This window comes from Dromiciops gliroides, chromosome 3 (assembly GCF_019393635.1).
Source record: "Dromiciops gliroides isolate mDroGli1 chromosome 3, mDroGli1.pri, whole genome shotgun sequence".
Classification (NCBI taxonomy): domain Eukaryota; kingdom Metazoa; phylum Chordata; class Mammalia; order Microbiotheria; family Microbiotheriidae; genus Dromiciops; species Dromiciops gliroides.
The window spans coordinates 277,313,525-277,333,607 of record NC_057863.1 but is presented as its reverse complement, the minus strand read 5'-3'; the positions used below and the strand labels follow the sequence as shown (position 1 = coordinate 277,333,607).

At 36.7% G+C, this 20,083-nt stretch overlaps 1 protein-coding gene across 1 annotated transcript in view; it reads right to left on the bottom strand.

Annotated features, from left to right (window-relative positions):
• The window catches only part of CASK (calcium/calmodulin dependent serine protein kinase), a 440,529-nt gene that overhangs the window by 120,835 nt on the left and 299,611 nt on the right, over positions 1–20,083 (bottom strand). The window contains 3 exon segments of the mRNA XM_043998513.1: positions 800–817; positions 11,911–12,010; positions 17,905–17,988. Coding sequence (XP_043854448.1) covers positions 800–817; positions 11,911–12,010; positions 17,905–17,988 — 202 coding nt within the window.

Sequence of the window (20,083 nt, the reverse complement as noted above, 5' to 3'; positions counted from 1 at the left end):
AATAAAACCACAGGGCACAATTGGAAGAGACTCCTAATTCAAGCATAAACTGAATTGTGGTCAAAACAACAGTACTTGCTTGATGAATGATGTTCAAGATTTTAACCAAACCTAATGAATGAAATCAAGTTTAAAGAAACCATGAGTTCAGTCCTCAGAATTCAAAGCTCCTAAACTTTCTTTGTGGATTATAAATTAACTTTCAATTTCTTGACAGAGCATGTTACTTTGTAATGTAGTCCCATTTCTTTCCCATGTTATTGTTTACAAAACCAGTCACTTTATGGTTCAAAGTTCTTTATGGACATGATACCACAAATATATCAAATAGATCCATGTTAATCACTTTAAAACAAAGGCAAGAAGTCAATCGGGGATATTAAAAGTTATTTTAAAAGTATCTATCAACATGAATAGATCATTCATATAGAAATTCACCTTCTCTGAAAAGTTTCCTTGAAAACAAACTAGGAAAAGCAAGCATATATTTTCCTTGGCATTTATTATATAATCTTCTTGAAATTTAGATGAATAATATTAAATGAAGTTAAAATTTTAATACTGCCTGTGTCCATGAAATGTATTGTCAAAGAGATTATTAATTTTGATTCATTCAGTAATGCTTTAAAAATAGCCTAGTTAATACACAAATATTCCTTTTTATTTGGTTAGTAGGCAGTGTTAAAATTTAAATTAAACATCTAACAGCCAAGGAGAAATCAAGTTGAATATTTTTAAACATGCAAAGCCAAACACTTGCAGAAAGATAAGCCTTAGAGGAAAATGAAGGGATACCTACTTTCTGCTGCTAGAAGTCCTAGTAGGAAGGCAGCGGATAGACAAACAACAAAAGTCTGATTTCAGATCAAGCAAGTTATAAAGCCAGAGTTGGGCATACTAGATAAGCCACAAAAAGCTGGATCCAACATCTCCCCAATAAGATGGGACCCCTGTGTTACCTGAAAAAATTTACTGGGATTAAGAGAAAAATTTGAGAATTTTAAACATCAAAAAATAACAGGGATTGATTCTCTATGCTTCTATTTGAACAAAAGGACAGAATATTGTTTTGAATTATTGTTACACAGATTAAAATTAATGTTACATTGTGTATCACATAAGACAAAGTGATTCTGATGTAGAAAACAAGAATAAATCTTAAAATTTCAGTAAGAAATGCACACAAAGAGGAAAAAATATTTGCAGAAAATAAATTTTTCCACTGCAAAAAAAAATGCTAAGCTAGACTTCCTGTTTGTTATGAAGTATGGATTTGATTAATTCTTAAATGATCTTAAAGATTCTAATTTTTCAAACGTATCTAAAATTTATTCCTTACCTTGATAGATTGATACAAGTTTAGCACAGCTGCATTTAATGACATGCTAAGGTAACTGCACCACACAGTTCAAAAGACATTTAGGAAATGCTGCAAGAAACTTAGTCTCTGTAGTGTAAGTTATATTATGTTGATATTATTCATCCTTGAAAATAGCAAATACTCTGCAATTAATGTATGGTTAAAAATCATCACATAAACTTTAATGGAAAGATGCAGTAAAATAACTGCTTTGTAAAATCAAGATAACATGTTTTTCAGTTCTAAAATGTTAATTACAAGAAAGGAAGAATTGAGACAGGAAAATGGGGAAACATGGTTATAAATAGATGACAATTTAAAGGGAAAATTAAAACTCACATTATATTGGGTTTAGATAAAATATAATTTGCAACCAGAATACTTTATTTTGGTTTGCCTTCTGTAAACAATAGTGGTAACTGTTAATGTGCTCATTTTGGAAAAGAAAATTACCATTACATACAGGACACTTTGGTGTATTTGTAGTGGTGAGAAAATGTGAAAAGTAAAAATAGTTGAATGCTATAAATTTGTTAAATTATATTTAAAGGTGGTTTTAGGTTGCTATGATCATTAAAGCTCAGTAAGAAGAATACAAAGAAAAAAGAAACCAAAGATATCATTAATTTGTTAGTTTGTCCTTTGTTCTTGAAGAGGACCATGACATCGGGGTGATGTCATGACTTGCAGTGAATTGGATTTAAGTGAAGGAGGGCTGTGCAGTCACCAACTTCATTCTCTCCTCTAGAGGCATCTGGTTCCAGTGGCAAGATATATGTCAGGATGACTGGAGATGGCCCTGGATGTCTAAGGCAATTGCAGTTGTGACTTGCCCAGGGTCACAAAGCTACTAAGTGTCTGAGGTCAAATTTGAACTCAGGTCCTCCCAACTTCAGGGCCAGTGCTCAGTCCCCTGTGCCACCTCATTTCCCCTATGATAAATTTAAAGAATTCAGGAATTATTATCCATACCTAAGAGTTGGCAAGTCATGTACAAAAATACTTTTTCAGTGCAGATGGCAAGAATACTGCTTTAATTTCTTACATTCAGATATGAAATTTAACCAGTTGAACTGTTATACTGGGATTTAAAGATAGTCAAGCTAGGTAAGAATCTACGGTACAACAAGTATGTATAAGGTGGAATAAGAGGCATTTTTAATAAATTCACATATGTTTTGATGTCAGAAAATTTCCCTCTCCACAGGCCATATTTATGTTGTGATTAGTCAAACTGCATTGTGTTACCAGTTAATGCTCAAAACCTTTGGTAGGCAACACCAGACAGCAAGTCCAATTTTCAAATCCAACCTACATCCCACAAATTCTTTACTACAGTTCTAGGTATCAGGAACTATTTGAAACTAATTAAAGATTTTCTGTCATTTGTTTTTCCTATTAAAACACACTAAGCTAGTGAAATAAAGACTTATGAAATTATATTTAAAAAATTATGCAGGCATAGTTCTAAATCACTTTGAATGGTATCCTAGAACAGGCACTTAAGAAAAAAAATATTGTAGTCTTAATCCAATTCCCCTTACACTAACAACAATTATATATGTGTGTGTTTATGTTGCTTTTAAAGGACACATTGGCTGAAAATGACATTAAGAGATCAATCTAAAACTTCAAATACAAGTATTCTAAATATATTAAAACAATAAAATGTAGAATCATGGCTCATATCAAGATCTAAGTGCTTTCTATGTGGCTGTGGGCATGTCATTTGAGCACATCCCCATTTGTAAAACAGGGTTAACAACTATTTGCCTGGAAGGATTGTTGTGTGGAATGTTTTTTATAAGCTGCAAAGTGCTATAAAATGTATTGTTACTATTATGCTGAACATAATTTCCACTAAAGTCCTACTCTGATGTCCCCTTGTGGTATGGAGGTGATACTGTTGTAGCAGAGTTTAAGTTTTGAAAAACCTGAACAAGTTGGAAGGGTTTAAAACATTGGCCTAGCGAAAGACTGTCATTTGAGTATTAGCCTAGTTAAGGCACAGAGAGGTACCACTAGTTTGGCAGCAAAGGAATAAAACTTTCAGCCATAGTATCCAAGACCATCTACTACCTTAGAGAAGGGTTACGTGATTTGCATAGATGGTTTGAGTTCTAATCAATCTTACTGGAGTAAAGAACACAAATTTAATTAATATGTTCATGACTTCAATATGTGGGTTACTATCCCTTAAGAGGGGAGATAGAGAAGCAGAATGGAGAAGAGAAGAGAAGGACAAAGTCCTTGAAAAAAGAGAGACAATGAAAAATGGGATGGAAGGAGATTTGCTAAAAAGGGGGAAAGGTTTTGGAACAAACTCTACTAAAGAGTTAAATTTTTGGCTTCCAATAGGCAGTGAAAGGAATACCACAATAGGAACTATAGGAAAAGTAGATTCTAAACCTGGCTCTGACATTACTTAGTTATACAGCTATAGCTAAGTCAATTTGTTCTGGGCCTCAACTTTCTTATCTGCAAAATAAGAAAACTGAACTAAGGTTCCATTGAGTTCAAAACAGAACAGAACAGAACAGAAATAACTCTAAGGTCTGTTGCAAAGCATTCTAAAGATACGAAACACCAGTGAAGAGAAAGAAATTAGTATAAGACTCAATAAAAGAGATGAAAGCACTGTATGCTCTTATTCTACAAAACAATGTCTTGTTACTTCATTGAGCCTACAATCTCAATGGTATGTGTATTTTCTCTATTGGTCCTAATTGTACCTATTCAAGCCTTTTCAGTTTATAAAGTTCCTGCCTGCCTATCTATCTATCTATCTATCTATCTATCTATCTATCTATCTATCTATCTATCTATCTATCTATCTATCTATCTATCTATCTTTTGCAGGGCAATGGGGGGTAAAGTGACTTGCCCAGGGTCACACAGCTAGTGTGAAGTGTCTGAGGCCAGATTTGAACTCAGGTCCTCCTGAATCCAGGGCCAGTGCTTTATGGTGCTTTATCCACTGTGCCACCTAGCTGCCCCCCAATAGATTTTTAAAGGTCCTTCAGAGAGCATACAATATACTTTAGGTCCTCTCTAGGTATTTTTGTATATCAGGGACTGGCATACAATACTTGAATTGTCCATGTTTTTTCCCCTTGCTCTATACATATGATATATAAATTATCTCGTTTTCTGATTATACATAGGACCTTAGTTTAGAGGTGGAAGGTCATCTTTTTTTTTTTTTTTTTTTTTTAGTGAGGCAATTGGGGTTAAGTGACTTGCCCAGGGTCACACAGCTAGTTAAGTGTTAAGTGTCTGAGGCCGGATTTGAACTCAGGTACTCCTGATTCCAGGGCCGGTGCTCTATCCACTGCGCCATCTAGCTGCCCCGGTGGAAGGTCATCTTAATCCAACTGCTTCATTTTACAGAAAAGAAACTAAGGCCCAGACTGGTGAAGTGCCTTGCCTAAGGTCACACAGGTAATTAAGAGGGAAGGCAAAATCTGGATTAAAAATCAAGCACTTTTATAAATGTGAAAATTGAGGACCACAGAAAATAAGTGAGTTGGCCAAATTACACTGGTAGTAACAACAAAGATATCTGAATCTAAGGCTATTTAGTTCTGGGAGAAACATCATTTATCTGCAGTGCAGATCTCATACATATTTTATGATTAACTCAAGGGACTAGTCATCTAAATGTATGCTGTAATCTGGACAACAAGTATTTTTTATCTGTTTAGTTTTTATTATGTACATTATTAAGAGTGATCTACTGGGAAAAAAGATAGATTTCACTGAGGCAAGGCGACTTAATCTCTTCTTGTTTAATTTTGGGTCCAACTTCTTGTCTACTTACAAGGTCCAAGATGCCTATACCGACAGATAAGCTTTATAGGTTGTCCATCTAACTTTATATCATCATTTGGGCAACAGACATTCTTTATAAAAAGTTAGGCTAAATTCTTTTGAATGGTTATGGGCCTCTTCCAGGAGGCTCGGCAGTGTTTCAGGACTTGATGTCATCAGCAAACAGGAATATTTGGAGAACTTTATAATTTACAGGTTATTCTTTGTCAATATAGATACTATGTTGGATGTGTTCCATAACAGTGGCAGATACCTTTGGCATACTAGACATATCCCCTTGATATTTGTGATCATCAAGCAAGATTATTTCTACTATTATATTTATTAAGGAATTTTGAAAACATTAATTATGAACTCCTTATTGAAAAATAAAAACAAAAACCTTGTAAGGTGGTATTTTGTTCTATCAATTAAAATGAAGTGTTTTGTTTTTTTTTTTTGGTGGGGTAATGGGGGTTAAGTGACTTGCCTAGGGTCACACAGCTAATGTCAAGTGTCTGAGGCTGGATTTGAACTCAGGTCCTCCTGAATCCAAGGCCAGTGCTTTATCCACTGTGCCACCAAGCTGCCCCTAAAATATTTTTTTTTTCTATCACTGACTAACAGTAAGTGGAATCTTATAATCTTGGTAATATTTTTCTGTATGACAAATGTCTAAGATTTTTTCCTACACCTTTCATATCTTCCTTTATTTCAGATACCTTGTAAATCAATCCCTTGAAGCTCTAAAAACTGTGCAGCCTTTAGCACGGATCTCTTTTTTGGTACTCTCAGTCTAATTCAGTTGTTTGTTCTGTATTTTCCCATCTTTTCACTGGCTGTCCCTCACATCTGGAATACTCTCCGTCCTAACCTCTGCCTCGAGACTCAGCTCAAATCTCACTTTCTGTAAGAGGCCATTCTCGGTCTCTACCAGCTGCGAATGACTTCTCTCAGATGACCATCTTTCTCTATACATGTGTGCACACATATATTTGTGCGCACACATTGCCAGAATTCATGTTTTTCTAACCCAGCTTTGGAGAATACAGGGTCACTTGCACATCATGACGATGGCATTGTATGTGTGTGTGGAGGGGGGAAGGGTACACACTAGTTATTTACATCTCATAATGCCAGCTCCTTGAGGTCAGAGACTATTTCTGACTTTGTGCTTAGCACAGTGCCTGGCATATAGTAAGTGCTTAATCAATGCTTGCTGCCTGAATAACTAAACCAGCATTGACTCTGTCTGCTGAATCTCTCCATTTAGAAAGTGTTTGTTTACTAAGGGTGTGTGTGTGTGTGTGTGTGTGTGTGTGTGTGTGTGTGTGTGTGTGTGCGCGCGCGTGTGTGTGTGTGTGTGTGTGTGTATGTGTTTTAAAGGTTTTTTTATACCCCTTGTAATGGCAATTGATTTACATTGGTTAAACTTCTATATGAAATTAAGTAGACTGTATCTCTAGCCTTCTTTCCATTATCAATTTTTTTTTTTGGCAGGGCAATGAGGGTTAAGTGACTTGCCCAGGGTCACATAGCTAGTAAGTGTCTGAGGCCGGATTTGAACTCAGGTACTCCTGAATCCAAGGCCAGTGCTTTATCCACTGTGCCACCTGGCTGCCCCCCATTATCAATTTTAAAAAATTAACAACTAGTTTGAGTACGTCAAGATTGAGTTGTTTCAACTGAAAAGCATATCATTTTCTCATTTTTATTCTTTTTTCTAGCTTTGTACTAACTTTTATTTTTGTTCCGGCAAGTTAGTAGTGTGACTGTACATAGAAAGCTGGTTTAGGATTGACTCCCACATTAGAAATGACTTATTGACTGTAAAAATGTAATCAATTTTATTTATTGTGATCTTATGCAGTGCTGATCATGTTCAATCCCACCAATTCTTTTGTCAAGGAAAGTAGACATGATAATATGTCTGCGCCTTGTTTCTGTGAAGCCTATAGGTCTTTGTCCTTTCTCATTGCTTTTTTCCTGACCTAGATTTTCCAATATTTTTTTTGACATCTTTACCTTTTTCCTGTTAATTTAAATTTAAATTTAATATGCTGATTGAATATAAATCCTCTGTGAAAATTATTTATATCTTCATATTCTAGAATAGATTTTGGTGTATAAACTCTAAGTATTTTAATTTTGGTCATTTTACAAATTTTACTTTTACATTTTACTTATTTTGAGTACGGCAATATAAAATAGGCATATATCCTATAAAATTATGTTTGCTTCCTCTGGACTTTTGATAAAGCCAGCTCCACTGAATGCTCTATTTGCTTCTCCAAAGATAACCAGCAAGCGATCCTTCCATTTAGCTGTCATTTCCTACTTATTTCATTAGAAGTGAGAATATAATGACAGATATAATTTAGTTGCTCTAGAACTATGTATATCCATCGGTCACTGGGTGAAGATCCAGCATTTAGAGTACCTGCCAAGTTTAAGGTTTAAATTGTTCTAAAAATAACTCTGTGATTCTTAACAAACACCTCTGACCCCTTTCCTGCTATTCTGTAGCTATCGATGCAGAAACAATGCAAAGAGTTGCACAGGACTGAAGGCTCCTCATATTGCTGATGAGCCTCTGTGAACTTATCTTTATTTGTCTTCAAAAAACATGGTTCAAACTGTACTAGAAGTCGGTTCCCAGAGTTTACGTTCTATTGGAAAAGCCTTGGAGAACACAGGGTCACTTCTGCACTGGGATGAGACATCAGAGTAGGCCTCTATGGGGGCCTGGCTCATAGTATTTGTCAGCAAATACTTGTTAAATGAAATGTCTTATACAAACACAGTCACATATAAGTATATATGTAGTCAGACATACACACATACAGCCATCTATAGATTTAAAGATTCACAAGGCCCTGAACGATGCAAATACACACATAAACACAAATCCACAGACATCCGTATGCGCGCGCACACGCGTATACACACACACACACACACACACACACACACACACACACACACACACACACACAGAAGATATACACAGATAGATTCACATACACACAAATATATACAGAAATGGAGATATACATAAACAATACATCTGCACACAAATGAACAGGCCCACAAGCAAGCAGGGCCACAAATACACAGATATAAACCAATACACACAAAGAATATATACAGATACCCACACTTACATATATGATTATGGAAACAGAAAACATATAGGCATCAATATACACAGAAATACATTACTACAAACATGCATATCAAGACACAGTATGTCTATGTATATACATGCAAAAAACTTTATTGATATACATTGCTGAACACACATATACACACTAACCAACACACACACACACACACACACACACACACACTTTATATACCCAGAGATAGAGAGATTTACCTGTACATGCAGATACACACCTGCACAACCAGACACACCTATATATGCTGAGACACACATATCTATAGAGACCATACCTATACCTATGGAGATGTGCATAAATACACCTCTATAGCCACATAACTATACACACAGATAAATACATATACAGAGGAGCTATGGATATATATCACACACACATATATGTATACAATATTAAGGCACACATATACACACATGCACATATTTATACACCTATACAACCATAAGTTACATATAAGCACAGATCCAGACACCTGTCTATAGCCCAACACAGATATATTAAATGCAAATATGTGTATATATGCACATGAATATATAACCACAAGCACAGTCCTATGTATAAAATGCACACATGCATGCAGATACATGTGCATACCTATACACACATACATACGTATATGTACACACAGACCTCCTCACACCTACACTGAGACAAATAGCTCAGCAAAATATACACACAAAAGATACAGCCACATGTAAGGCACACACAGATCTTTGTATGTCTTTGTGTATATACATACAGAGCTACATAAATTAGTCTAAATACAGACACCGACATGCATATATAGATACATATATTCATTCATAGATATATTGTACCCATATAAGTCAATCAAGAAATATTTATTAAGTTCCAACTATATGCCATGGACAGTGCTAGGTGTTAGAAATACAAGTACAAAGTAAGAAATAATTATTTCTCAAAAGGATCATACATTCAAATAGGGGAGATAGATGTGTATACATATGGAAACACAAATATGCTTCTATAGACATGCATGCACGGACATAATGCACGTAGAGGCACAGAGACACATACATACAAACACATATACACTCAAATACATAAACATAGGACACAAACGAGTCTAGAGACCTTTCCCTTCTTTTCCATAAGCATCCAGATGGACACGCCCACACACATACAGATATACACAGATGTCTGTACCAATATACACATTACACATATGCACTTATAGCCACACAGACCCAGGCCACTCCCACAGATCCAGTTACACAGTCAAGGAAATAATACATACACATTGTCACAGATTATGAGACACACACGCCATCACATAACCTAAAGAGAAATACATATACATACACACCTGGTGACAAACATACCCATAGACCTAGACATGCACATAGCTACCCAAAGATCCTGACACGTCCTCCCAACATCCAAAATATACATACATACATACCCTGAAGCAGACAGATACATATACTCTCCTCATACACAATATTCTAACATATATTCATATATATATATTCAAAAGTACACATTCAAGCACAAGCATGTGCATAAACACGAACACATACAACCACACATAAAAATGCAGAAAACCACAAAGGCATACACCCACATAGGAATACTCGTGCATACAATCAAAACATTCATGTATACACATGTACAGACTTTAATATATACATGCCAACATTCATGCACAGATCATCCATCCATCCACCTACCCACCCATTTATGGCATCTAGGTGGTACAGTGGACAGAGCACTAGCCCTGAAGTTGGGGAGGACCTGAGTTCAAATCTGATCCGAGCCACTTACTATCTGTGTGACCTTGGGCAAGTCATTTAACCCCAACTGCCTTTAAAAACATCCGGAGCCATCTCCACTTGTCCTGATCTATATCCTGCCACTGGTCCTGGATAACTCTGGAGGAAAAAGTGAGGCTGGTGACTTTGCACACACTTTGCACTTAAATCCAATTCACTGCAAGTCATAATATCACTTCCCAAAGTCATGGTTCTCTTTAAGAATGAAGGACAAACAACAACATACATCTCTCTCTATAGAAACTCACAAATGTTATCTAATATCAGTGGAGTTCTTATTTGCTGTAAGGCAAATATCCTATTTGTGCCTAACTGATTTCCCATCCTATTCTCTAGTGTATATACATATACCTATATACACAGCAATACACATATCTTTGTAGACAGATACTTATACCTATATGTGCACAGATGAACACATGTTTATATACAAATGTGCACATATACACAAACACATGTGCATAAACATATCTATACACAGAGAACATTAACTCTCTATATACTCACATACATATACACACAAATAGCTACACATTTATATGTACCTATGTACAGACATCTACTACATATAACTATACATATTTATAAACAGAAATTAATTTGTGTAACACATTTTTATATAGCTCACAGCTACCTACATATACTTATAAATATACACATGTATATGTTTACATGCATACATATATATCTATCTATATACATATAGTCATAGTCCCATACAGATACATACATATTCATACAAACATGCTCACATATATTTATATAGAAAACACCTGTATAAGCAAAGAAGCACATATATGCAAAAACATAATTTATCATATTTCCTAAAATACATTTAGACAAATGCTAAAAACACTCCTATGTATGTAAATATTATATATGTAAAACACAATTTGCATGTATAGCTACATACATATATAGCGTGCCACAGAAATACACATGTGTAACTTATAATACAGTAACACATACCCATAGCCACACACACTCCTATAAACACATCTATATGCCCATCTATCTACATATATACACACATTTGTGCTACACAGACACATGCATAGATAAACACATGTGTATACACATATACACACATAAAAATATACAGGCATGTCCACACACATACATGACGTCATAAAAGCATGTTTATACATAAACACCATCTCAAATAGACAGTATACACACATACATAATCGTACACTGATATCTATAGATATAGATACAATGAGAGAAATCTATACAGGCACAGACACATGTACATAGACATAAGATACACACAGTCAACAGTCAAAAAGCATTTATTAAGTGCCTGTTATGTCAAGCATTGTGCCAAGCCCTGGGGATCTAAAGAAAGGCAAAAAAAATAGTTCCTGCTCTCAAGGAGCTCCCTCTGTAATCTAAATACATAATCATAGACTCATACAATATATAGACAAAACACACACCTATCTACATTCATATAGATATTTCTTCATTGTGCTAAAATGCATATACACACGCGGACATACACAAACTTTAAGCATGTGTATCTATGTCTGCATATATGCCCATGGGTTTGCATAAGAATATATGTGTGTATAACACTAAGTTCAAGTGTGCGCATGTGTGTACATGCAGACCTGGGCCCTGATATACTGGAAGCAGTGTGCATCCTAGCACACCATGTAGCACCAGTGAAGTGAGGGGCGGGGAGGAAAGAAGAGCTTTTAAAAGTATATTTATAATGGAAAAAAAAGTGATACGATAAAGTATGCTTTACTAGTAAAGTTACCTGAGGAAGTAGGATCTTCAGAGAAATCTGGCAACTCTTCAGGGGGATCCCCATAGAATGAGTTGAATTTGTGGCTTGATACAGCTGCCAGTACTGCACCCTAAAAGAAAACACAAAAAATTCAGTAAGTTTTAAAACAGCAGCAACAACAATAATTTGTTAATAAAACAAACACAACCATGTAAAGTTATTAGGAATAATAGTTATCTCAATGGCAAAATGGGGAATATTTCTGTGTAATCCAGGGCCACTTTGTATATATCTCACAGATATGCCTGCCAGTACAAAGATGTCAGAGGTCACACAGTTACTGACGAAACTAACATCTTAGACTTTTTTTGAAAGGTCAGTATGGAAAATAATTATTATGGTTTATAGGTTTTAGCAGTTGCCTTATATAACTTGTTAATGACAATCTTTTTGATTTGTCTTCATAGAGAAGCATATCAATTTAGTATTGACTATGGACATGTTTGATTAACATTTATATTAGGAAACTCCTTCAAGACCAACTAACTTGCTTTCTACCTTCTTTCCTTCCTCTTAAATTAAGTGAATTATTTTAGCAAAAGGGTAAATTCCAATTCTAAGAAGACAATGAAAATAATACATGCTTTTACTTGAAGGGACAACATGTCAATTTTCAAAAAGAAAGACTTCCATTGGAAAAATGTCCCAGTGTAGAAGAAACGTGAACGGTTTATTTAACCCAAAGGTTACTTCTCAGGATGTTTGGATCAAAGCACAATTGCACCAATATTTCATTAATGTGCCTGTCTTCCCAAAGCCCCTTCAAAAACCAACATTTTCCTCTTTAGTCATCCTTTGAAATTTGCTGTGTATGAGTTGACATGGAGCTTAGGATAACTCAGAAGTTTCTCCTGTGAGAAGCAAAACCAAAGATGACTAGATAACAGGACAGACATTCTAGATATGACAGGAATCAAGGGACTATTAAAGTTCGGATTGGCCAATTAGATATCAGGACAGACACACCTAAGAGGTATGGGGAGATAAAATTCTATAGCAGGAAAGTCACTTAGGTGTGGCTACTATCTGACAGGAGCTAGGAGACAGAGATAACCCCAGAGGTCAGGACCATCATTCCAAACCCCCCCACCCCCACCCCAGGAATATGACAAGCAGCCAAGCTTTCACCATCTGACCCCAAAAAGGAACTTTCCATTTTCAGATGATCACCCCATCTCTCCTCTATAAAAGCTTTTGCCTTTCTTCTGTACCAAGAGGAAGATATTTCTAATTCACTTTCTCCCTGGGATGAAGTCTTTGACTTCCCACAGGGTCACCTTCTCCAGTACCAAATAAAAGACCATTTAAATTCTAATTGGACTGTGGAGAGTGTCATTCTTTTTAAATTTAATTTAATTGTTTTTGGCAGGGCAATGAGGGTTAAGTGACTAGCCCAAGGTCACACAGCTAGTAAGTATCAAGTGTCTGAGGCTGGATTTGAACTCAGGTCCTCCTGAATCTTGGGCCGGTGCTTTATCCACTTTGCCACCTAGCTGCCCCAAGAGTATAATTCTTTATAGAAGAATACCTAAGGACTCCCACAGCTAGAGAGAGATAAAAGCTAAGGGTTATTTTTATTAGCATTTCTACTAGAAAGTCATGAAAATCTAATCTCTTATGGTGCCACTCAGAATCTCTGTGACTGCCTGCATCCAAACTCCTTTTCCTGGCTACCATTCCCCAACATGTAGTGTATTCCCTATAGTAGAACATAAGCTTTTGGGAGCAGGGATGATCTATTTGTATTCCTGGTGCCTAGTACTTAGTAGATGGCTAGTAAATGCTTGTTGATTGATAACTGACCTCTGACCTTTCCTGATTGATTTGGCTTCTCCCCTGGTGCCTACAAACATGCCCAACTTTCCTCATCCTGCAAAGATTTTTACTGGACCCTGATATCTCCTCAAGCTAACTATTTTTTTTTTTTTAATCTTTTCTCTCTTTCACAGCCAACTTCTACAGTTGTTTTATTCATTACTTCTATTTCCTCATCTCCCCTTAACTTAATTCCTTCAAATCTGGTTTTCAATCCTATCATTCCACTGAAATTTTTCTTTCAAAGGTTACTAATTATCTCACAACTGCTAAATCCCATGGCCTTTTCTCAGGCCTCATTCTGCTAAATCACTTTGCAATTTTTAAAAACAGTGTATCATACTCTCCCCTCTTGAGCACTTTCTCTACCTTTGGTTTCCATGACACTGTTTTTTTCCTTGGGTTTCATTCTGTATTACCAAATACTCCCAATCTCCTTTATGGAACTTCAATCGTCTATCAAGCATCAAACTCCTCCAAAGCTTTTTACTGGATATTCTTCTAATTTCCCTACCTTTTCTTTTATAATCTTACCAGCTTTCAAAGGTTCCAATAGCATCTCTATGCAGTTGACTTTCAAATATGTTATATCCAGCCTTAATATCTCTCCTGAACTGCAGTCATGGGTCATTCGTTAACTACTAGACATCTTCATATGACAGGATACTGGATTCTTTATATATCAAAATCAACATACCCAAACAAGAACTTATTATTTTATTCCCTAAACTCACTCATCCTTTAAGCTTCCCTATTTTGATAAGGACACCATCATCCTTACAGTCACAGAGGTCTGCAAAGCTCAAAGCTGTACTAATCAAGAAGTTACAGTTTTAGGTTGTGGTTTTAGTCTGAAAACCTGATAAAAGTTAACAGTGGAAAATTATTAGAGATCTCCTTTGTTCAATGAAGAGTCCCTTTTCATTTCATGTGAAGTACTTCCTCTTTACATGGAAGTAATACCCCCATGACACCCCCCCCCCCATTCACATTTCCAACATACCTTCTTCCCTCCCAAGATCTCACAGGGCATCAGAGGGCAGAACTGACCAGGTCTGGTGAGAGCCTTGTCTCATTAACCTACCCTGCCAAGATCCCACAGGTCATAAGTCTGGGTTTTTTCAGGCACTGGTTATATAATGGATCACTTTGCTAACAAGGACTTAACTATCTCTCTTCAGTAAAACTTAACTATATCTATTCAGCAAAAAGATCGCTTCAAAAAATAAGACCACTGTGTCTTATGTACTAGGCTTTGCAACTTGTCCTACTACTAGGCCTTCTGATGCCCTGGGCACTGCCATTTGTCCTTCTGAACCCTAAGGATCCCAGATCTTTGATTCTCCCTCCTCTCCCCCACTTCTGTACTGTGAGGTACAGAGGAAGAGGGAGAGGAAAAAGGAGAGGGGGAGGAAGAGGGAGAGAAAGAGAGGTGGGTATGGGGCAGCTAGATGGTGCAGTGGATAGAGCATCGGCCCTAGATTCAGGAGGACCTTGGTTCAAATTCGGCCTCAGACACTTAACACTTACTAGCTGTGTGACCCTGGGCAAGTCACTTAACCCCAACTGCCTCACACACACACACACACACACACACACACACACACACACACACACACACACACACAAGAAAAAAAGAGAGAGGTGGGGGGGGGGAGGGAGAGGGACTGAGATTGAGAGAGGGATTGAGATGGTCAGACCTGGGTGTTAGGAAGATCACTTTGACAGCTGAATGATACCAGGAAAAGAGTGGTCAAGAGCATTAAATGCTGTAGAAAAGTCAAGAAGGATGAAGGTTAAAGAAAGGCTATTAGATTTAGCAATTAAGAGATCTTAGGAAAGAGCAGTTTCAGTTGATTATTGAGGACAGAAGACAGTCTGTAGACAATTAAGAAGAGAATAAGAAGACAAGAGAAGCACTGAGTGTGAACAGCTTTCTCAAGGTGAGCCATGAAGGTAAGTAGAGATCTAGGATGACACCTAGTGGGGTTGGCAGGACCAAGTGAGCAGTTTTTGAGGACAGGGGAGACAAGGACATGTGTGAAGAAGGCAGTACAGCTGGTCCTTGCTTAAAAAACAAGTGGGCCATTCCAGAGACTTCCCCTCCTCTAAAGACAGAGTGGTGATAACGGTGGGGGGAATCTGCTGGGAAACTGAGGTGGGATGGGATCAAACATACATGTTAGGGGCTGGACTTGGTGAGGACAATTGCCTCCTCAGATGCTAGAGTAAAAGAGGAAGCTGTAATCGGGGATGAAATCAAGGGGTTTTGAGTTGGAGAGGAGGGAAAAAAAGAGAGTGCTGTGAATGGTTTTGAATCTTTTCCTAAACTATGGGGCAGGCTATTTAGCTGAAAGGGCAGGTACTGTGAGAGTCCTGGCTTGAGAAGATTTGGAACAGCCTGTAGAATGTGGAAGAGAATCACTGAAAGCAGAGTAAAAGGACTTACTCTTGCTACAGTGGGGGCTCAATTGAGCTGGATAACATAAAATATGCAGAGGACCTTGTCTTATTGTGTGACTTCCTCTAAATCGCAGGAGCAGAAGAGCAGAGGCAGATAGGTGGTGGGAACACTTCAAAGCTGGAGTTTAGCAAGGCATTAGTGTAGCTAGGACAAGCATTTGAGAGTAGAGGCTAATAAAGAGCTGAACTAGTTAGTTCACATACTTGAGAAAAAGAGCACAACCAAAGCCTGAGAAAGAAGTAAATTGTGGAGGGATTAGAGATCATAACAGAATAGGAGTAAAACACAGGGAGAGAATGAATGACAGGAAATTATGATCAGGTAGAAGAAATTGCAAATCTTTGATTCTGGAGGTGGAACATCTATGGGAATGGCAAGCTCCAGGTGATGACTATCTCTGTGTGTAGCTCAGGTAGGATGGAGGAGAATCATCTCAGTTTAATGTATTTGAGAGCATGAGTATGAGGGGCAGGAGCTGGGGTAGAGAAAAAGGCTGTGATTCAGGCACCAAGCTCACTCAAAAACAAGATGGGATGGTTTAGAGTTTACTAGGTAATGTCACAGTGATTAGACAGAGTGAGCCTCAAGGGAAAAGCTGTTGAGTGATGTCAATACAGGGTCAATCAGAAGCAGAACCAAGAGCTACAAAACTTCCACTTAATGAGGGAGCTCAGCTCAGAACATCTAATTTCTCACCTGGGTGCATCACCTTGGGACTCCTCTGACTTTTCCACTGTGCCCAAGGAAGTTCATTACTCTGATTGCAAGATCCCACTGACTGTGGCACTCTATCTCACTATCACCCTGGCACCTTTGATTTGCAGGGTGGAGCCTTCATTTAAGAGGAAGCTCAGCTCACCTCAGCTCTGCTTGAGAGGATCTCATAATTCCTCACCTGATTCACTCTGGGGTCTTCTTTCACTTTTCCACTGCCCCTCCACCCCCTCCCAATTCCTTCTGTGCGTCTTCTCAATAGATTATAAGCTACTTGAGGGCAGGGATTGTCTTTTGTATTTGTGTCCTCAGTGCTTTGTCCAGTTAAATGTTAAATCTTTACTGACTGATTGAATAGAGGGAGTCTGGAAGTGACAGTGGACATGCAAGGAGCATTCTGACTACCCCTGTGGGATCCCTATGGAATAGAGCAACTACCTGGAAATTCTGCCTGGTGTAGTAACATCCTGGGAATTTTATTTAGCTGCTTTGAAGTAATCATCAAATACTAATTCTCACTTATAGTACATTCTATTTCCTTTGAATTATATACACAGTACTTAAAAATGCTTAGAACCTACCCAGTTTAAAGCCAAGGGAAAATGATTAAACAATGAAATAAATATTCAACAAATGAGTATTGATTAGTTTTAAAGTTACTGAATTTCATCTTCCATGAAATTAAAGAGGACCAAGTAACATCTTTAATTTATTATAATGTATTATTCAGATCCATACCCTGTTATTATCTGGAACCATAAAAAGACTGATAAATCAAGAAGCCAATGAACTAAAATAAGATACTATAAATCCTTAAAATAATTATAATTTTAAATGCAAAAGTTGCTTTTATTTGCATTTTTCTAATTACTACTGATTTAGAACATTTTTTTCCCTTACGGTTTACACAAGAAACCAGGTGGTAATATTAATTGGGTTACTTTGTCTTCACTAATTTTTACAAATCTTACCTTTAGTTTCCTCCTTGCATTAAATTTCCGCAGTTGCTCTACTGTTTCAGGAAGATGAATTTTGTAGGCATAGCGATCTCTCTCCTACAAGAGATAACACATTTACCAATATTTAATCACATGAAAAAGTTAAGAAATTTATTCAAAAGCAAATTGCAAAGTCAATATAATAGTTGACTGAAAATTAATATGGATTTTATCAGAAAGATTCAAACTAGCTTAGTCTACAAAGAGGAGGAAAATTCAAGATAGGAATTAAAAAGGTATTTTGTATTTTCAATAATGAAACTAGAATATAAAAAGACAATGATTTTTAGTTTTATAATTACATGGCTTAAAGTACACAAATAAATTATTCATAATCATTATGGCTATTTAAAATTGGATTTGGGTTATTTTCTGTGAAAATTAGCAGATTAATTCAGCCCACATAATACTCATACCATAAGCTGTTACCATAGGCTATAAATGTGCAATTTAATCTAATTATAAAATACTAGAATTAGGTTGAGCACAATTTCCTTCCCAATTTAAGGAGCCCATGGCATGGTAGAAAGTATGCTAGACTTTGAAGTCTGGAAAATCCTGATTTAAATCCTGATTCTGCAACTTACTATCTGTGACTTTGAGCAAATCATTTAATTTTTCTGGGCAAAAAAAAAAAAAAAAAAGCCTCAGGTGCAGCTAGGTGGCACAGTGGATAAAGCTTTGGTCCTGGATTCAGGAGTACCTGAGTTCAAATCCAGCCTCAGACACTTGACACTTAACTAGCTGTGTGACCCTGGGCAAGTCACTTAACCCCAGTTGCCCCCCCCATTTAATTTTCCTGGGCCCGTTTCACTATCTGTAAATTGACTGCTGTGAGTGTGTGTTTGTGTGTGTGTGTGTGTGTGTGTCTATGTGTGTGTAAAGGGGAGTCAATGGGAGAGACTGGACTAGATCAAGGTCCTTTCCAAATTTAAATTTATGATCCTATGAACATTTATGCTAATGTATATCCAGTGAAGACTGAAATAACTTTTTTTAAAGCTCCAGTTTTGCATTTTTAGCCCAGAGAATTACTGATAAATTAAAACCCCAGATCTTTTTCATATGAATTACTGTTAAGCTAGGGTTTAATTTTTTTTTTTAAATACTGCATTTGTATAATTGATTTTAACATGTATTCAGGACTTTATGGCTGCCTACCTGATTAGATTTTATTGGCTTCCTGTTGGGAATGGTAATCATAGAATTTTAAAGTTGGACGGAACCTCCATAGTCATCAAGTTCAGCCCACAGTAGAACCCCCACTTATAGCATACCTAACAGCGGCCACATAGCCTCTGTTTCTTTGGTTGCCATTTCCATTGCTGACTCATACTGAGTTTGAAGAACAGTAAAACCCTAAGATCTTTTGTAGAATAACTGCTATGTAACTAAATGCTTCCCTTATCTAAAACTTTTGAAGTCTATCTTTGAACCCAAGCACAAGACTTTTTATTTATTCCTATTAAATTCAATCTTCATAGAGTCAGCCCTGTGTTCTTGCCTGTCAAGATTTGTTTAGTTCTTGACTCTTATTCAGCATATTAGCTATCCCTCCCAGCTTTGCAGCATTTTCAGATTTAAGAAGTATGTCATCTCTTTCTTCATCCAAGTCACCAATAAGAATTTAAAAATAGCACAGCACCAAGAACAGTTTCTTGGTGGGATTCTTTTAGGGATACTTTCCCTCCTTTGATTAGTCTCTGTTCTTTCCCCTAGCACAACTCTGTGCAAGTTTTCCCTAAATTCCTTATCTTTTTCCTCTGTGTATTCAGGGGGTCTTTAGTATATTGTGATGACAAAATTGCTTTTGTTTTGCTTCCACCCCACTCAACCAAATATTTTTCATCATGTTCTCCTTCCTCCTTAAGATTTCCTAAATATTTATATGGAAAAAAAAAAAGATTTCCTCACATATTCATTCCAGTTTTGGGTTTCATCCAACAAAATCTCAATGATACTTATGAGGTCAAATTTACCTCCTTAAGTTAGGAAGAAGTTCTGATGTCAGAGGAAACATTTTATAATAAAACTGCTAAAGAATAAACCACATTGATTAAAGTTGAATACACTAAATTTTTTAGAAGGCAAATGACATTTTAATTTTAAACATACCCAAACTCCCTTAAAACTTCAGTAGCTCTGTATTTCC